The sequence below is a fragment of the Miniopterus schreibersii genome, assembly GCF_964146895.1.
Source record: "Miniopterus schreibersii genome assembly, chromosome: 4".
NCBI lineage: Eukaryota > Metazoa > Chordata > Mammalia > Chiroptera > Miniopteridae > Miniopterus > Miniopterus schreibersii.
The window spans coordinates 99,996,304-100,014,319 of NC_138105.1; the positions used below are offsets into that span (position 1 = coordinate 99,996,304).

Below are 18,016 nucleotides of genomic sequence, written 5' to 3' on the forward strand. Positions count from 1 at the left end.
GCTGAGTGGGACTTGGCCTCACCTGCTCTCAGCCTGACTGTGGCCCTGCAGGGAGCCCACCCGCGTGGCTTCTGGGACCACACGGCCTGGCCTGTTAGCCTCAACCCCAGGGCTCGTGGGGCTGCCGAGTCCACAGAAGGAGAAAAGACTGTCAGGTGTCCACTGAGACAAACTGGAGTGGCCGTGGACAAGCTGCATGGGCTGGGCCACCCCTCTCGTCCTTCATAACCCGCCACTGAAAAGCCTGGAGTGAGAGCCAGTGAGGAACCTCATCGCTGGAGCCCCGTCTGCACTTGGTTCTCTAGCTGCCAGGAGGTCACGGAGTCAGGGGAGGGTTAGGACTCGGCCGGTGAGCCAGGGAGGGGTGGGCGACAGACGGATAAAGTGACGTGGAAAAAAACCAGCAAGGGGAGCAGAGACCTTGCTCAATCCCACTTTCTGTCCCAAACTGAAAACCAGCTGGTCAGTTAGTCCCCTTCGTCCTGTTTCTAGAAGGTTCCCTTCCTGCCCGCCGGCGGTTCTGCATGCTGAGCAGCAGTGCTTGGGGTGAATTCCATGAGCTCCACCCGTCCCAGCCGGTTCTCGCCGGCCCCTCCCATTCGCCCCCCCCTCCCCCCAGCTGGCAGCCGCTTCCCCGGGCCGCGGGCACTCACGTGTTAACTCGTACGTGGTCAGGGTGGAGCTGCTGTTCACGGTCTTGAAGCTGCTGTGGGCTGTGAGGGTGAGCAAAGCAGAAAGGCGGTTAGCGAGTGGGGACAGCTGCAGGGATGGGGCTGTGCCATGCCCCCCGCCACCACACTGCCATCAGCTGCTGGGGTGACGGCCTTCTCTGTGAAGCGGCCAGGCACCCGCGGGAGACGGGTGGGTCACACGCTCGCCCTCTGCTGAAAGGTCAGAGGCCCGACACAGCACAAGGAGACGCCAGACAAGACACGGGAGTCAGTTTCCCCCGGGCAGAGACTTTTCCAGATGCCCAGTAGTGGGTACGGCGGTCGGCTTACCTGGGCTCAGGTAAGAGCCCTGTCTGACTGGAATGAGCAAACCACGCGTGAAGAGCAAGGGGACCCGGGGTACCGGCCCCGCTGTGCTCCTGACTGGCTGCCCCGGTCCCTCAGCCCCTTGCCGCCCCCCGCCTCCCCACCATTTAGCTCTGAGGGCCCTTGTCAGTCATGCCCTTCCCTTCACATCCTCCCTGAAGTCCTTTCAACCTGACAACCTACTGCAAAGGGCTCCTCCTCCATGAAGCCTCCCCTGACCCCCGCTGGGTAGAGGCCCAAAGCTCGGAGATTCCTGTTTGGTCCCCCCTGGTTGTCACACTGGGCTGCGGCAGACAGTCCACCCATCCCCCAGCCCTCCACGGGGTGCCCATCACGCCTCCACGGCAGGTGCTACGGTTACCTGGACCCCCTGCCGACCCAGCGGCCAGGCCAGCGTGGTACCTGGGGCGGGAGGAGGGGACAGCGGCCGGCTCACCTGTGAGCTCGCTCCGTAACGCCAAGGGGTTTTTGAGCGTCTTGGACTCAGTGACCGACGCCACCTCGTACTCCAGCTCCCGGTAGTAGATCCTGTACCCCTGGAGGAGGCCGTTCAGGCTTTCGTCCCTCGGAGGCTGCAAGACATCGCCACAGTCAGCCCACGGAAGGCGGCCTCACGTCAAATTTAATCAACCACCTGCCCAGAGGACGTCCCTCATTCACGTAGATGGTTCCCAGTTGTTTACAAGGGGACAAGGGAAGGTGTCACATTTCTGACAAGGATCCTGGGGCTCCCAGGCACGGAGCCAAGCTGTGGAGCATTTTCTCAGAGCCCAGGTTTTCTGGGGCCGGTGGGGACTCAGGCGTCTCACCTACGTCCCGCTGAACTAGAATGAGCCCCGGGGACTATGGCCCAGGTCACAGACGGGCAAAGAAGCTGCCTGCTCCGGGGAACCCAAAACTCTGAGGGAGCCGTGGCCGTGGCCTGGCCCCACGTGGTCCACGCTGGCCCCACCCTGCCCTCAGTCTTTGCCACCCAGGAAAACGCACGGTGAACGCACGGTGAAGGGCCCTTTGCGGGTGGGAGATGGCAGCCACCTGAGACCTAGGCCCTCGCCTCTCCTCTCCTGGGCTGCTGACGGGGCTTCACGTCCCTGAGCCGGGCTGCTCAGGGGAAGCTGGGCTGTCCCGGCCAGCAGCCCCTGGCACCATCCTCGTGCTCCGCACAGCGGGAGTGGCAGAGTCTGGGCAGCGAGAATGAGAAACCTCAGGCCTGCCTGCCTGGGATCTGAGCTGACATGAGTGGGAGAGAAGAGAGAGGCCCGGGGGCAGGTCAGAGCCTGCAGCTGGTCCAGGCCCTGCGAGGGGCAGGCTCTCCTGACCCCCAGAGATCCCCGGGCCCGCACGGACTTGGAACTGTGTTTAACTGCACTTCCTATTCCTGAGTTTGGAGTAACCCTGTCTCCCATTTGTGGAAGAGGCCTCTGGGTGTCCCGGCAGGTGTCATAAGGCAGCTCCGCGCGATGCACGGAGAGTTCTCGAAGGGGTGGCCGAGCCCAGGCTCTGGACTGAAGTCCTGGCTCTGCACTGTGGGTGCCGGCTGGCTGCTCACCCTCCCCGCTCGACCCACGTCCGGAACAGGCTGCTCCTGACTCTGAACAGAAGGCTCCCTCTGCACACGCAGACCTGTCCCGAGCCCCGGCCCCGTGCCTGGTGTTTCTGTTCTACGGTGCTGGGGTCAGGCCTGGGTCTGGTTGCTCCCTCTGCTCCCCTGTGGCACCTGGGACAGGCGGGCGCAGCTGGCGCTCGGTCAGTGTTGAGGGCGCGAGCTGGGTTGCAGACGTCCAAGATGACCCAGCCATGGTTAATTCCACCCCGGCCTGGCCATCTGGATGGGCAGATGCTCGATGGGAACTGGGAGCCCTTCCTGAAACGTCTGCCCTCTGCCTACGGCACGTCTGTAGAGGACTCCGAGGCCTTTCCACTTTCAAGGCCTCTGTTAGAGTGGGGACACCTGGCTGGAATGTGGGTGTATCACCCAACTCGGCCAGCAGGGGAGGCCGGGTCCGGATTTCAGACAGCATGGACCCCAGGACGGGTGGGGCTTGACTGTCCGCTTGCAAGAGTCCAGCCTGACCTGCTGTGACAGAGTCACCCTTTAAACTGGTAGGACACCTGGCAGTCACAGGTGACGCCTCCGCTTTTATACCAATTACTATAAATGACAACGGATTTGCAGGTGAACCGTTCATGTGGAACTCGGATCTATATTTAAACGCAGTCTCTTTGTTCCAGTTGCTGTGATTTCGTAAATTGCTGCTAATTTTCATGGTGTGTCAGCTGCCAGGCAGTTGACAGGCCTGTGTTTCTACATCGTATTGACCACCTCCTGCGCTGAGCTTCCTGTGATTAGTGTGTCCTGCTGAGCTCGGAAGGGGACAGCTGATGGACACGATGCCAGGCTCTGCTGGTGCAGCCGCCACTTCTCCAAGCTGTCTGAGTGCCAAGGAGGGGCCGGGACCCCAGTGTGGGGAGCAGGACGGCTGGGCTGAGGGCCGGGCCAGGCTGACGGCCCTATGGAGGAGCTAACCTAGTTCCCATGACTGCGGCCCCATCCTGGCCGCAGGAGCTTCCCTGGTTGGCTGAAGCTTTGCCGTGCCCACCCCTGGCCTTGGCCCAGACCAGCTGCAGCCCTGTTCTAACCGTGACCCCGGCATGGGCTGGCCTGGGGCTGGGCAGCCTTGCCTGGCAGTTCTGCTCCCCTGTTACTTTGCCCTCAATGCACCTCACTGTTAGCAAAATATACCCAAACTGGGGAACAGGCAGAGAGAGGGCAGGTGTCCTGTCAATGTCACATTAGAGCCTGACCCACACACAGGATTCATCTGATCACCCAGGGGACGTGCCTCGGCTCGACTGGCTGTCCCGAGACTGCAGACTCGAGGGAGTGAAGATACCTGTTACCCTGCAGAGACTGTCGGTTAGAGGTGACTTACGGAGAAAGGGAAATCCCGGAGGTTAGGGGTCCACTGCCTGCAGGACACGGGCCAGGCTGCACGTCCATGGCAGCCCCGCCTGCCACCTTCATGCGGCCTGGGACAGTGGGCATCTCGGTGCTCTGGCACCCTGGGTGCCCCCTCGTGAGTAGGTTCAAGTCCACTTTGGATGCTGACCACCAGCTTTGCTGTGTGGGAACCGCACCTGGACATTCCCGCCCAGTTAGCAAGCCGGCCTTTGTCCTGCTCTGACACCTGCTTGGGGCCTGGCCTGCAGTCAGGCTCTGGCCCCGACGCTGGGTATGTGGAGAGCGGGCATGTGGTACTTTATGAGACTCTGCGAGACCCAGGCGCTTACCTGCCATTGGATCAGGACGGAGGAGGTGGTGTGGGGCGTCACTGACACAGAACTTGGAGGCTCCCCTGGAACTGAAATCCAAGGTAAAGAAACAGGATTAGAGGGTTCTGTGGGTACCTGGCCCCTGCAAGCTTGGGAAACCAAGGAGTGGAACTCCGCCCCCCTTCCCTGTGGGTACCGTTCCCCCACCTGCAGCCGGAGCCAGGAGAGGAGGGACCCAGCCCTAAAGTGGGGCTACCTCCCTACACAGACCCACAAAGACATCGCGGGAGTCTGCACCTCTCCACTGGGGCCACGCACGCCAGTGGGTGTGCCTTCCTGGGCCCAGACCTTTTCAGGGGCCGCACCCCCTCCCCTGAGGAGGGGCATCGTTGCTTTTTGTGTTTTTAAAAATATATCTTTATTGATTTCAGAGAGAGGAAAGGAGAGGGAGATAGAAACATCAATGATGAGAGAGTCATTGATCGAGCCTGCAACCCGGGCATGTGCCCTGACTGGGAATCGAACCCTGATCGCCTGGATCCTAGGTCGATGCTCAACCGCTGAGCCACGCCCGGCCGGGCAGGGCATCGTTTTTTTCTGAGGTACTCAGGCCAGAGCAACTTCTAAGCTGGACAAAGGATCCAGTCAGGGCTCAGTGTTCCTGGTTTTAAACACTAATGTCACCGCCATGAAAGGGGCCGACTTCCGGTGGCTGAAGGGCAGGCATGTCCTGGCTCAGCCGAGGCTCTGCTCTGCTCTGCTTGCTGGGGCACGAGGTGGGTCTGACCTCTGCCCGGCAGTGCCCTGCACCCTGGAAACCAAATCCTCCCGGTACCTGTCAGGTTCCTATGCACCCCATGTCCCAGGATCTGAACTGGTCTTTTCCTGGCTCCCCCGCTGTAAGGTACTGAGACCCGGCACTAAATATTCAAAATCTGTCGCTGAGGGGATGGCTCAGGGTGCTGTCCCCACCCTACCCCCAGCACCACCCAGGACGGGTCCCTGCGTCACCCGCTCTGTGAGTCTCCCCTGGACCCCCCAGGCCCCTCCCGCTGCCTGCGTCATGCCTGTGTCACCCCCACCCCACCTGTCCTGCCTTAGGGACAGCTCTCTGGCCCGGGCCCTGGACCTCCTGCTGGTCTAGCCTAGGTCAGCGGTGAGCCCTCACCCAGCTTTCCTGAGCCCAGGGGCACCTCCACAGCCTCAGCACCGCAGTGAGAACATCTTTTAGCAAATGAGGGAATCAGAGTTTGCCACCCCAGATACGCCTTTTTAGGATATTATTTTAAGCTTTTTCAGAAATGAAAACATAAGAAGAGCCTTTACCTCCCCCTTCCCTCGGACAGAACTACCTGCCTAAAGGACAGAAGCAGTCACCTCCGCGGATGTGGGCTCACGTGGGCCGAGTGTGGGCTGAGCGTGGATGGAGCGTGGGCTGAGCGAGTGTGGCTGACACAGAGGAGCCTGCGGAGGCTGTCTGGGGGACTCCCTCGGGGTCCCACTGTTTCTGGGGGGCCCAGCAGGCTCGCTCTTTCTCCCCAACCTGAGCACCAGAGCCCTGCCCCTCTCCACTGTCCAGAAGAGCAAGAGACCCTCCCTGCCCAGTCTGTCCTCGGGTCCCACGTCCTGGAGCCCCTGTAGGTACGTAAGTAATACATTCGGGCATTTTCTCCTGTTAGTCTGTCTCACGTCAGTTTGATTTTTCGATCAGCCAGAAGAACTCAGGGTCGAGGGAAATTATTTTTCCTCCCTCACACAAACCATCCACATGTTCAGAGGGCGCCCCCACTGGGCTCCCCAAGGCCTGGAGTCAGGCCTGCGGTCGGTCTCGGCAGAGAACTGAACAGGGGGCAGAGCCCTGCAAATACAGTCACACGGGCTGCAAGGAGGGGGCCGCTCAGGGGGAGGCAGCAGGACCCCAGAGGCGGCGGGCGAAGATCAGAGGAGCACGGGGGCCTCTGGGAGGCCCTGCGGCGGGATTTCCAAAAGGCAGACGGAGCTATGTGAGGGCGGAGGGGCGGGGGTCAGAGCCAGGGGGCTGGGGGGGGCTGTGTGAGGGGGGGCTGTGTGTGGGGGGGCTGTGTGAGGGTGGGGGGCTGTGTGTGTGGGGGGCTGTGTGAGGGTGGGGGGCTGTGTGTGTGGGGGGCTGTGTGAGGGTGGGCTGTGAGGGGGGGCTGTGTGTGGGGGGCTGAGGGTGGGGAGCTGTGTGTGTCGGGGGCTGTGTGAGGGGGGCTGTGTGAGAGCAGGGGGCTATGTATGGGGGGGCTGTATGTGGGGGGCTGTGTGTAGGGGACTGTGTGAGGGGGGCTGTGTGAGGGTAGGGGGCGGGGGTCAGAGCCAGGGGGCTGGGGGGGGCTGTGTGAGGGGGGCTGTGAGGGCGGGGGGCTGTGTGTGGGGGGCTGTGTGAGCGGGGGCTGTGTGTGGGGGGGGCTGTGTGAGGGCAGGGGGCTGTGTGAAGGGGGCTATGTATGGGGGGCTGTGTGTGTGGGGCTGTGTATGGGGGGGGCTGTGTGAGGGGGGCTGTGTGTGTGGGGCTGTGTGTGGGGGGCTGTGTGAGTGGGGCTGTGTGTGGGGGGGGCTGTGTGTGGGGGGGGCTGTGTGTGTGGGGCTGTGTGTGGGGGGGGCTGTGTGTGGGGGGGCTGTGTGTGGGGGGGGCTGTGTGTGGGGGGGCTGTGTGTGGGGGGGCTGTGTGTGAGGGGGGCTGTGTGTGGGGGGGGCTGTGTGTGGGGGGGGCTGTGTGTGAGGGGGGCTGTGTGAGGGGGGCTGTGTGTGGGGGGGCTGTGTGTGGGGGCTGTGTGTGTGGGGGGCTGTGTGAGGGGGGGCTGTGTGAGGGGGGGCTGTGTGAAGGGGGGGCTGTGTGAGGGGGGCTGTGTGAGGGGGGCTGTGTGAAGGGGGGCTGTGTGTGGGGGGCTGTGTGAGGGCAGGGGGCTGTGTGAAGGGGGCTATGTATGGGGGGCTGTGTGAGGGGGGGCTGTGTGTGGGGGGGGCTGTGTGAGGGGGGGCTGTGTGAAGGGGGGGCTGTGTGAGGGGGGGCTGTGTGAAGGGGGGGCTGTGTGAGGGGGGCTGTGTGAAGGGGGGCTGTGTGTGGGGGGGCTGTGTGTGGGGGGGCTGTGTGTGGGGGGGCTGTGTGTGGGGGGGCCTTGTGAGGGGGGGCTGTGTGTGGGGGGCTGTGTGTGGGGGGGCTGTGTGTGGGGGGGCTGTGTGTGGGGGGCTGTGTGAGGGCGAGGGGCTGTGTGTGTTGGGGGCTGTGTGTGGGGGGGCTGTGTGAGGGGGGGCTGTGTGAGGGGGGGCTGTGTGAGGGCGAGGGGCTGTGTGTGGGGGGGCTGTGTGTGGGGGGGGCTGTGTGTGGGGGGGCTGTGTGTGGGGGGGCTGTGTGAGGGGGGGCTGTGTGTGGGGGGGCTGTGTGTGGGGGGGCTGTGTGTGGGGGGCTGTGTGAGGGCGAGGGGCTGTGTGTGTTGGGGGCTGTGTGTGGGGGGGCTGTGTGAGGGGGGGCTGTGTGAGGGGGGGCTGTGTGTGGGGGGGCTGTGTGTGGGGGGGCCTTGTGAGGGGGGGCTGTGTGTGGGGGGCTGTGTGTGGGGGGGCTGTGTGTGGGGGGGCTGTGTGTGGGGGGCTGTGTGAGGGCGAGGGGCTGTGTGTGTTGGGGGCTGTGTGTGGGGGGGCTGTGTGAGGGGGGCTGTGTGAGGGGGGCTGTGTGAAGGGGGGCTGTGTGTGGGGGGGCTGTGTGTGGGGGGGGCTGTGTGAGGGGGGGCTGTGTGAAGGGGGGGCTGTGTGAGGGGGGGCTGTGTGAAGGGGGGGCTGTGTGAGGGGGGCTGTGTGAGGGGGGCTGTGTGAAGGGGGGCTGTGTGTGGGGGGGCTGTGTGTGGGGGGGCTGTGTGTGGGGGGGCTGTGTGTGGGGGGGCCTTGTGAGGGGGGGCTGTGTGTGGGGGGCTGTGTGTGGGGGGGCTGTGTGTGGGGGGGCTGTGTGTGGGGGGCTGTGTGAGGGCGAGGGGCTGTGTGTGTTGGGGGCTGTGTGTGGGGGGGCTGTGTGAGGGGGGGCTGTGTGAGGGGGGGCTGTGTGAGGGCGAGGGGCTGTGTGTGGGGGGGCTGTGTGTGGGGGGGGCTGTGTATGGGGGGGCTGTGTGTGGGGGGGCTGTGTGCATGGGGCATTGTGTGTGCAGGGGGGCTGTGTGAGGGGGGGCTGTGTGAGGGCGAGGGGCTGTGTGAGGGGGGGCTGTGTGTGGGGGGGGCTGTGTATGGGGGGGCTGTGTGTGGGGGGGCTGTGTGTGGGGGGGGCTGTGTATGGGGGGGCTGTGTGTGGGGGGGCTGTGTGTGGGGCTGTGTGTGGGGGGGGCTGTGTATGGGGGGGCTGTGTGTGGGGGGGGCTGTGTGTGGGGGGGGCTGTGTATGGGGGGGCTGTGTGTGGGGGGGGCTGTGTATGGGGGGGCTGTGTGAGGGGGGCTGTGTGTGGGGGGGCTGTGTGTGGGGGGGCTGTGTGAGGGGGGGCTGTGTGTGGGGGGGGCTGTGTGTGGGGGGGGCTGTGTATGGGGGGGCTGTGTGTGGGGCTGTGTATGGGGGGGGCTGTGTGTGGGGCTGTGTGAGGGTAGGGGCGGGGGTCAGAGCCAGGGAAGCAGCTGCTGTGTCTGCTCTCTCCCGAGAAGCTGCTCCGTTGCAAACATTACGGCAGTTGAGTTAGATGTGACACTACAATGGGAGCCGCCACAGGCGACCCCAGCGTCCCGGGAGGAGTCCTGCCTGTGCTCCCTGCCGTCCCGGCTGTGGCTCCCTGAGCGCGTCCTGAGATGAGGAACACGGGCCCGGCCCGGAGGGTCCTGCTCTGAACGCTACTGCACATGGCTGAGCGTGACCAGGGTCCCCAGCCTCTTGGCTGGTCCTCAAGGACGCCTGAGGCCTTGCGCCCCAGGAGCGGACCCCCAGGTTAGAGAGGAGCAAAGGGAGGTCCCTCCCGGGCGAGGGGCTGGACGGGTGCGGAGACGGGTCCGTTTCGAAACGGTTCCCCATGAACTCAGCGGAAGAGGCAGTGCCGTGGGGGAGGCTGGGGTTCGTACAAAGCGCTGCGGGCGAGCTAAGGGAGGGTTCGCAGCGGAGCCGGGGCTCCCGCACAATCCCTCTCGTCCTAAGCATCTGCCTGTCAGTGGGGACCTTGCTGGAGGGCGGTCGCCCGCTCACTCCGCCTGGCAGCACGTCACTCAGTCTCCACGGACCTCAGGCCACATCCCCCGAGAGGGACGGAGGGGGTGAAAGCCACCGGAGCCTCCGGGGGTCGCGGGCCATCACTTCGCGGCGCCTCTGGCAGACAGCCGAGCTGAGGAGGCTGCTGAGCGAGAGAATCGGGGAGACCTCTCGAAACGCAGCTACCCGGTGACATTCATTTTTAATGGCCCTATAAATTATTCAGTTCCTGGGCTGCTAATGGGTGGCAGGGTCTGGATGCCAGTCATAGGAGCTCCTTCCCTTCGGAAGCCCTTCGGGTCCTGCCGCACCACAGGCAGCGCGGAGCGTCGGGCGGGGGCCGCTCACTGAACCCCGCCGCTCCCCGCGGTCCCTTCAGTGACCCCTCCTAGCTCAAGACAAAGGGGGGCCTCTCTCGAGGAGCCAGTGGCCCGGGTCCAAAGGCAGCTGCCGGAGTTGCCGCGTCTGCCCACCCACGGCCCCACTCACTCACCGTCCTGCAGTGTGGTCACCGCCTCCGTCTCTGCGCTGAAGTCACTGTCCCCGATGTCATTGGTGGCCTTCAGGCGCAGCTTGTAGGAGGTGAAGGGCCTCAGCCTGAATGGGACACGAGAGACCAGTGACCCCCAGGTGACCTTCCTGCCCCAGCCGCCCCGAAGCTCAGGCCAGTGGCCGTGGGGGACCTTCGGGCCCAGCCACCCTGAGCTCCTGGGATGTCCTGTCCCTGTGACCCTGGCCTTCCTCAGTGAGGGGGATGCTCCAGCGGCCCCGGAACTGTCTGGGGGGAGCCCCACACCCAGCTCCAACCTGCTGGCCTGCAGAGGGAGACAGGGACTTCCCAGGGGGGAGGCGAGCGCGGGACGTCCTGGTCAGGGGACGAGGCTGGGCTTGGGGCTCTGGGAGGAACCAGCCCTGTCACCAGACTCCGCACAGCCACCTCTGCACCGAGGAACCAGAGGATTTCTCAGGAGCTCCTTCCAGCAGCCCCCACCCTGACCCAGAGCTCAAATAGGAGCCCGCCTCCCTGACCACCGAGGGCTCCTCCGGGGGGCCTGTGCCTCCACCCCAGCTACAGGCGGCACCCAGCACCCCTCACCCCTACCAGGTACTGAGCCCCACATGGCACAAAGCACCGGACAAGCCGTTTAACCCACAGTGGCTCCCGTTCCACAGACAAGGACACAGATGCCCAGCGAAACCGAGAGAATGCCAACTGTCCCTACGGAAAATGCCCCCGCTGGAGACCTCGGGGACAGGAGCGCGCCCGAGGCACCGTGTGGGGCTGCCCCGTCGGGCCTCCCTGTCAGCACGTTCTGTATGAGCCGGGCTCTGCCGATCGAGACCAAGGCTGCAAACTCAGCTGGAGCTCAAGTATCCGGAGGCCTGAATCGCCCTCCCGGGCACCCCCTGCCCAGTGCCTGCCACTCCTCACTTCCCCCACCAGGGCCGAGAGGGAAGCTGCGCCCCCTCCACAGCAGCTGTCTCGGGGGCTCCCCCATCCTCTCCGTCTCCCAGGCCAGAGGAGCCAAACTGGCCCCAGACGCAGCCCCCCTCGGTCTACAGCATCTCTAAGTCTTCTCACTCCTCAAAACCAGCCCTGGCTCCTCACCTCCCACCCAGCCCGTAAACTGGTGGTTTTCAAGCTGAGCCCGTGGACCTGCCCGGCTGAGCAGCCCCTGGAGCCCCGCAGCCCCACTCCACCCGCCGGGCGGGCTGGTTTGGGCCGTCTTTGTCGGAGACGGGTCTGCTTGTCAAAAAGCCGGTGACCACTGTGGACACCAGGCCGGGGAAACTTTCCTGTCTTCATCGGCCCCCTGCTCAGGACCGGCTCACGCTGGGTCTGTCTGTGACACCTCGGGGGACGCTCCCTCCCAAGCTGTGCCCTGTCACCGCCAGCCTGTGACAGCAGTAGCCTCAGCCCCTCTGTGCCCCGATTCCAGCCCGGAGGAGGCAGTGATGGGGCGCCTTGGAGGCCGAGATGAGAGGGACCAGAGCAGGTCCCCTGCCAGCAACCTGCTTTCCAGAGGCAGGTGAGCGAGCATTTGTCCTGGTTCTGGCCCCCAGGACACTGACCACAGTCCTTCCTACACCAGATGAAACTGCTGGTCCTGGGACAGGGGCATCTCCTCCCCAACCCCGCGCCCCAAGTGCACTGGGTCTGTGATTTCGGGAGGCTCTGGGCAGACGAGGTGGCTGGGTTTCATTGTCTTCTTTCCTTCAGAGGGCCCCACGGGGGGCGAAGTTATGCCAAAAGGAGCTAAGCACCCAGTGCAATGGATGGTGGAAGCTGCGCACAGCCGGCCACGTGCGCCTGGCCTCAGGGCTGCTCGACTAGGTCGCTGTGGAAAACGTCTCAGCTGGGCATCGAAACTGACCGGGTCCAGTCCTGTCCCTCCCACGAGGAGGGTAATTACAGTGTAGTTACCGCAGCGGGCTCTCCAACCGCCAACTGGCATGGACGCATCCGAATAAACATCGTCCCTTTAGGAGGGAGGCCAGGCCGTGACTCCGGCTCCGAGGGAAACAAGTGCGTGGGGACCGTTTCAGGCAGGGCTCGGAGCTGCTTGGGCCATGTGATTGAAGGGGCCACCGGGTCTGTCCTTCGGGGTCCCAGGCAGCTGTAGCTCTAAGCTGAGGAGCTGCCTCCTTCTTGGTCTGAAGGTGACTCCTGAGCAGCAGCCCCATGCTGGAAGGTCTGTATGGTCTGCATGGCGCTGTCACCGATGCCAAGACAGGCACCCAACACTCAGGCCGCCCCCCGATGGCCGTGACAGCGAGGGCCTGACACCATGGGCGCCGCTGCCCCAGGGCTCCCTGCCACCCAACCACCTCTTCCAGCCACACAGCAACCGAGAGGCAGGTGATGACCAGACAGCCACACCGCTCAGGGCAGCGGCCCCAGGCCACCTGCCGGACAGGCGGCAGGAAGCAGGCATGAGCCTGGGGGTCTGGCTTCAGAATCCCCACCTTCCCTGACACCCCTGCTCAGCACCCCGTCCCTGTGCATCAGGTTCCCACCCTCAGACCAGGGAGGAGGCTCCCCTTTATTCTAAAGCTGCTGCTGTCACGTCCAGGACACAGTGACGGAGATGCCCCCCAGCCCAGGCCCGGGTCCAGAGTCTGCGCTGTGCTGGGGCTCGGGACGGAGCTGCCCCAGGGCCCCCTGACCTGCTTCCCCTCCCCGCTGCGGTCAGCAGAGGGGGGAGCCCAGCAGGAAGCCCCGCAGAGGAGGAGCCTCCGGACACCCCTGGCTGCGCTGGGGCCACAGGCAACACTGCTGTCCGACCCGCATTTCTCGTCTGTACCGTGAGGACAATGACCTCCCATAGTCGCGCCCATCGTGGGGCCTCAGCGAGCTGACAGTGTGACATTCCCTAGGGCAGTGCCGGGCTCTCCCACGGGCTGCCAGAGTCTGGGAGCAGAGGGGAGCCCTGGGCCGCCTCCACCCCAGCCTGTTGTGGGCAGAGCCCCAGAACCCAGGGCGGGAGCTGCATCTGGAGCCTGCGCTGAATGAGAAAAGGACTGGGATCAGGGCCAGAGACTTCAGTGAGGGTGCGGCCCTGCGGTGGCTCCTCAGAGGCACGTGGCGCGTCTGAGATCTGTGTGCCTCCAGCCGTCACCTTCCCTGCGCTCAGCCTTGGTCTCCTCCACCCCGAGGAGGGGCTGGGACTGAGGCCACGGCCACTTGAGATCTGCAGGCAAAGTGCCCCTGCCATGCCAGCCCTGCCTCCTCCCTCCCTCCCAGGCCTCTCAGGAGCCGAGTCAGTGCTGGGTCATCTTGCTCAGGGGACGACAGCCATTTCCCTCCCAGGGTCACTAACCAGCAACAGCACTGAGTGAAACCTGTCTCCCTGCTGACCTGGAGGGAGCACAGATAGGGGACGTCTCTCTGGGGGTGACATCTGCAGCCTGACCCACCCTTCCCAACACCACTCCCCTCCCCAACATCTGCCTCTTAGGAGCCAGGACTCTGGAGCCCATGATTCTGGGCTCACTGTCCCCATCACTGGGCCTGGTCCATTCCGGGAATGGCCTAGGAAGACAATCTGGGGGAGGGCCTAGGGGTCTTAGAGCAGCGGGTCCCCAGGGCATGGAAGTCCTGGGTCCCTGGTACGAGGTGCTTGGACTAGAAGGAGAGACATGAGCCCTCAGTGGTGCATCTCCTGGGACCACGCAGACTCCCTCCTCCGTGGGCAGGAGCTGGCTGCGGGAGGGCCGGGGAAAGGAACCCCACAGGGCAGGGCTCCAGGTCCTGGGGGGCGGTGTCCTCCTGGGGCTCTGTACCTTTCGACTGCGCAGGCCGTGGCCTCGTGGCTGACGGACGATGAATAGGTCTGCCACTGTCCCCTGGGCAGCTCCCGCACCTGCACAGTGAAGTACCGGATTGGGGAGGCCCCGTCGCTGCCCGGGACCCACTGGAGCCGGAGGCTACGCGCGGTCACTTCCGCCTGGGGCACCAGGAGCTCTCTGGGGGGCGCTGGCCGCTCTGCAACCAAATGAGGACAGACCAGGGACATGTGAGAGGCTGCTTCCCCAGGACAGGCCCACCTGAAGCTGCTGTGGGGCACTGAGGATGCCCACGGGTCGCTGCCTGCATCAGACCACCTGAAAGTGACTCTTGGTTTCACTGGGATGTGACATTATCCCACAGCCACTTGGGCGATGTGCTCGAGCTTTGATCTGCTCTGTTCTAAGAGCAGACAGACAGACAGTGGTGAACCCAACCAACCCGTGCTCCCCGACCGCCAGGCCACCCAGTACAGTGTCGGTGACTGACACCTGGGCTCCCTGAGCACCTCAAGGCCCTCTGGACTCACTTTCCTCCTGAGTTTGTGCTCAGTGTGTCTTCACACCCAGCTCCTGTCCCTGGATGTCCCCCTGAGCCTGCATCCCTCCGGCAGGGAGCTCAGCTCCGCCCTTGGGGAGGGCCTGCAGGCCCAGGTCTGTCCTGCAGGGAGGGGGCGGTGCAGGGGCAGGGAGGGCAAGGGCTGCCCACCACCCAGTCTCCTGCGCAGGGAAACTCCACGGGGAGGAATACTTGTTTAATGGTCTATCATGGAGGCTGTCCATTCTGATCAGGGGGTGTGGCGTGTGGCAGTGCTGCGATGGACGTTGGGGTGACGGCCGCCAGGGCTCTTCCACCTGACTGGGTCAGCGCTCCCTTCCTCGGCACACAGGGCCGCCTGGCTCTCCCCTGTGGCGGCCTGGAGTCTCCCTCCAGGACAAGTCGGGGGTGGGGGGCTGTGGGGGGGAGAGGGGCAGGGTGGGCACGGCCCAGCTGAGGGCCGGGATGCCTTGGAAAGGGTCCATGCTAACGTTTCCACTGGGACTTGATTGCAGGCACATCAAACCTTCAGCAAACCCGTGCCCCCCTCTACTCTAGAAAGTGCAGGATGTTCCCAAGGGGGGGGTGTGCTCTGAGGAAGCAGGTGAGCGGCCTGACCGGCCTGCCTGGGCCTTAGCTTCCTCCCATGCAGACTCAGGGCTCACACCGTATCCCCCCGGCTTTGGGGCCGATAAAGCGAGATAATGGGCCTCCAGCGCTCGCCGGAGCTTGGCAGAGGTGTCCAAATGGACAGCCTTTCCATGACTGCTCCGGGGAAAGCACGTCCTGCGCCTGCTACCCAGGGAAATGGCTTGAGCAGCGGGGGCCTGCGCTGCCTTCGGGGAGCTGGCGCTCGAGCAGGATAACTCTGCAACCCCTGGGCCAGTGACGCAGCGTCTCCGAGCTACATCCCTGCCTTTAGACCTGGTCGGTCAGGCCGAGAGCTCAGGTGTGCAGTGCGTGTCGGGCTAGCGGACCCGCTGGGGTACGGCGCCCAGGTCCAGGCCCAGCCGGGCAGGTGCTTACTAACCTCTCAGTTCCCGCAGCCCCACGAGCAGGCCACACGGGCCTGACTGAGGCGGCCTTGGCCCACCAGGGTCACAGCCCACGTCCCCTCCCCCGCCAGCCGCGCCTGTGAGCGGGGCCTGGGTCTCACCTCTCTTCTCGGTGGTGATGACGGTGGCCTCCAGCGGCGCCCCCCAGCCCTGCCTTGTTTTCGCGCACAGCCGGAAGGTGTAGGCCGACTCCGGGGCCAGCTCTGTGGCCGTGAACTGCCTGACCGTGGCGCCGACCTCCACCGTGGTGAACGTGTTGGGGCTGCTGCTGGCCAGGCGGTAGGCGATCTGGTACCCTGGGGGTGGGGCACAGGGGGCAAGGCCAGTCACTCCTCAGGCACCCGGGGAGAGCCCCGTCCCGCCACCCACAGTCACCTCTGTGGGAACCGAGAGCCGTGTCTCCTCTCGACCACCTCCCTCCCCAGCCAGCACCAGAGGGGTAGGCCCGGCGTCGCTGAGAGGGAAGCAATCCCACCGGGTGAACGGGGGCCTCTGGGCGCCAGTCCCCAGGACGCTGCTTCACTCTCCTCCCCTCCACGGGAACAAGGTGTGGAAACAGTCCACCCCCCCCCCCCCCCCCCGCGGCCATCAGCTCACTGAGCAGACGCCCGGGGGCAGTGAGCGCGTGGATGGGGCCCAGCCTGTGCTCACCGCTCCTTCGTCCCCCTCCAGCCCCCCTGCTACGCGCCCTTCCCCTCACCTGGCCAAGGGCAGTGCCTCCTGCTGGGAAGTTCTTTAAACCTCGCCTCTCCCACAGCGAGGCCTGTGGGATGGCCAGCGGAGCACCAGCTGCCCTCACATCTGCCAGCCCTCCTCCCTCATGTCCTCTGTCTGCCCGCAGACCCCAGCTGCCCGCAGGGCTCTGCTTCCGCCCCTCCTGCCGAGCTGGCTCTACCTTCCCGGGCCCTCCTTCGGGCGGGAGGCTGGCGGGCGCTTACTAATCAGCTCAGGGAGGCCTCCAGCTCCCATCTGACCTCAGGGTCTGTGGTTGACCAGGGTCGTTAGTGACCAAGCCCTGGAGCCGGCCCGCCCGCGTCTGAGGCGGTGCCAGCTCGCAGACCAGCCCGTGCGGCTCGCCCAGCAGCCTCTGCCCGGCTGACCCCGTCCAGCTGCTGCCCTCCTGTTCCTGCTGACTCAAGGCAGGGCTGGCGGGCGCTGTGTGTCCATGACACCGCCGATGGCCAAGCCGCGCACTTGAAACGGGCTCTGCCGGGGCACCGGGCCAGCCCAGCTGACCTTGTCCGGCCACCCTGCCCTCCGCTGCTCCCGTCTTCCTGCTCGTACGACCCAGCTCAGGGTGGCTGAGCTTGCAGGCACCCCCCTGGCTCCTGCTCTCAGTCATCTGTCCAACCATAAGGAGTCTCCGACCCACTGAGCGGCAGGCCAGGAGGACAGGGCCGTGGGTCGGGTGTGGCGCGCGCCCTGGCATTCAGCCCTGACCACTGCTGGTCACCACTGTCACCACACAGACGGGGGCACACAATGACCGCCACCGGCTGACAGGTGTTTGCAGGACCCTGGACTCTGCCCCTGGACGACCCCTGCAGCTGCGGCCCTGCCTCGGATGGATGGTCTCTTCTCCCTGCAGCGGTGACCTGCTGTCTCCCGGACTCTGCACGTGGTGGCCCCGCTGGCCTTGGCCTCCGGCCTGGTGTCCTGCTTGACATCTGTGCTTCCCATTCACTGACCCAGCCGGCTCTCCTCCAGGCCTCCCCTCCCGCCTGGTCGTAGTGGGAGCCTGGTGTTCAGGCGTAACAGGAACCCAGTCCCCAGCCTTCTGAGACTCCTGGATGCCCAGCATCCTCAAAACCAGGACAGCAGTCACTGCAGCCACACGGTGCAGCTCTTCCCGCAAGACCCCTGACAGTCCTGGTCCCCGGCCCTCACAGTGGTCTCAGCAGGCAGTGTAGGCAGTAAAGTTCAGAGAGGGTGGGCAGTCTGCCTGAGGTCACACAGCAAGGAACCGGCAAGCCAGGACCCTGGGTCTGCCTGGCTCCACAACGTTCCCTTTGCACAGTGTCCCGTGAAGAGGGAACACCTCATTCCTCCAGCAAAGGGGGAGTCCCCTCACTAGACCCTGGTTCCTCGTGACCTGGCGCCTACCACGGAGGAGCACGTTTTCCCAGCAGGCCATGTGTGACCGGCATGCGCTTCAGAGGCTCCCACACTCGGGTTCGACCCAGGCTCTGCAAATGCTTTGCTGGGCGACTACTCTTGGAGGCTGTTTCTTAAGACTATGCAGGAGTGGGCAACGTCGGGCCCAGCCCGTGAAATCATTTGGCCTGGCCCTGCCAAGGCCTCACCTAAGAGAAACGGTGTCAGCCATTGCATCAGGGGTGAGTTCACTAAATGTCTGACCAGATAGAGCAGACTAATTTTTAAGTGGATAATTCTGTATGGCCCATGAGTGATGCTATAAATATCCAAATGGCCCTTGGCAAAAAAAAAAAAGGTTCCCCACCCCTGGATGCGGGGGGAAGGGTGGCAGGAAATGCCTCCCCAGGGCTGCGGGTGGGCCCCAGAGGGTGTTCAGGGACTGGCCCGGCAGAGCGGTCAGTGCGGAGATGGCCTGGGCTGTGATATTGCTGCACAGCAACCAGCTGTCCTCCACCCTCCACGCTGCCGACTGCTGTGTCCCCAGCAGCCCCTCCACCTGG

The 18,016-nt window shown here is 64.7% G+C and overlaps 1 protein-coding gene across 1 annotated transcript in view; it reads right to left on the bottom strand.

Annotated features, from left to right (window-relative positions):
* Positions 1 to 18,016, bottom strand: part of SDK1 (sidekick cell adhesion molecule 1) — a gene marked incomplete at its 5' end in the record, with an annotated part of 555,106 nt that overhangs the window by 35,508 nt on the left and 501,582 nt on the right. Inside the window, 6 exons of the mRNA XM_081133971.1 lie at positions 654 to 713; positions 1,474 to 1,609; positions 4,329 to 4,399; positions 9,973 to 10,076; positions 13,764 to 13,965; positions 15,461 to 15,655. Of these exons, the coding sequence (XP_080990097.1) occupies positions 654 to 713; positions 1,474 to 1,609; positions 4,329 to 4,399; positions 9,973 to 10,076; positions 13,764 to 13,965; positions 15,461 to 15,655 (768 nt within the window). The remainder of the gene's footprint in view (positions 1 to 653; positions 714 to 1,473; positions 1,610 to 4,328; positions 4,400 to 9,972; positions 10,077 to 13,763; positions 13,966 to 15,460; positions 15,656 to 18,016) is intronic.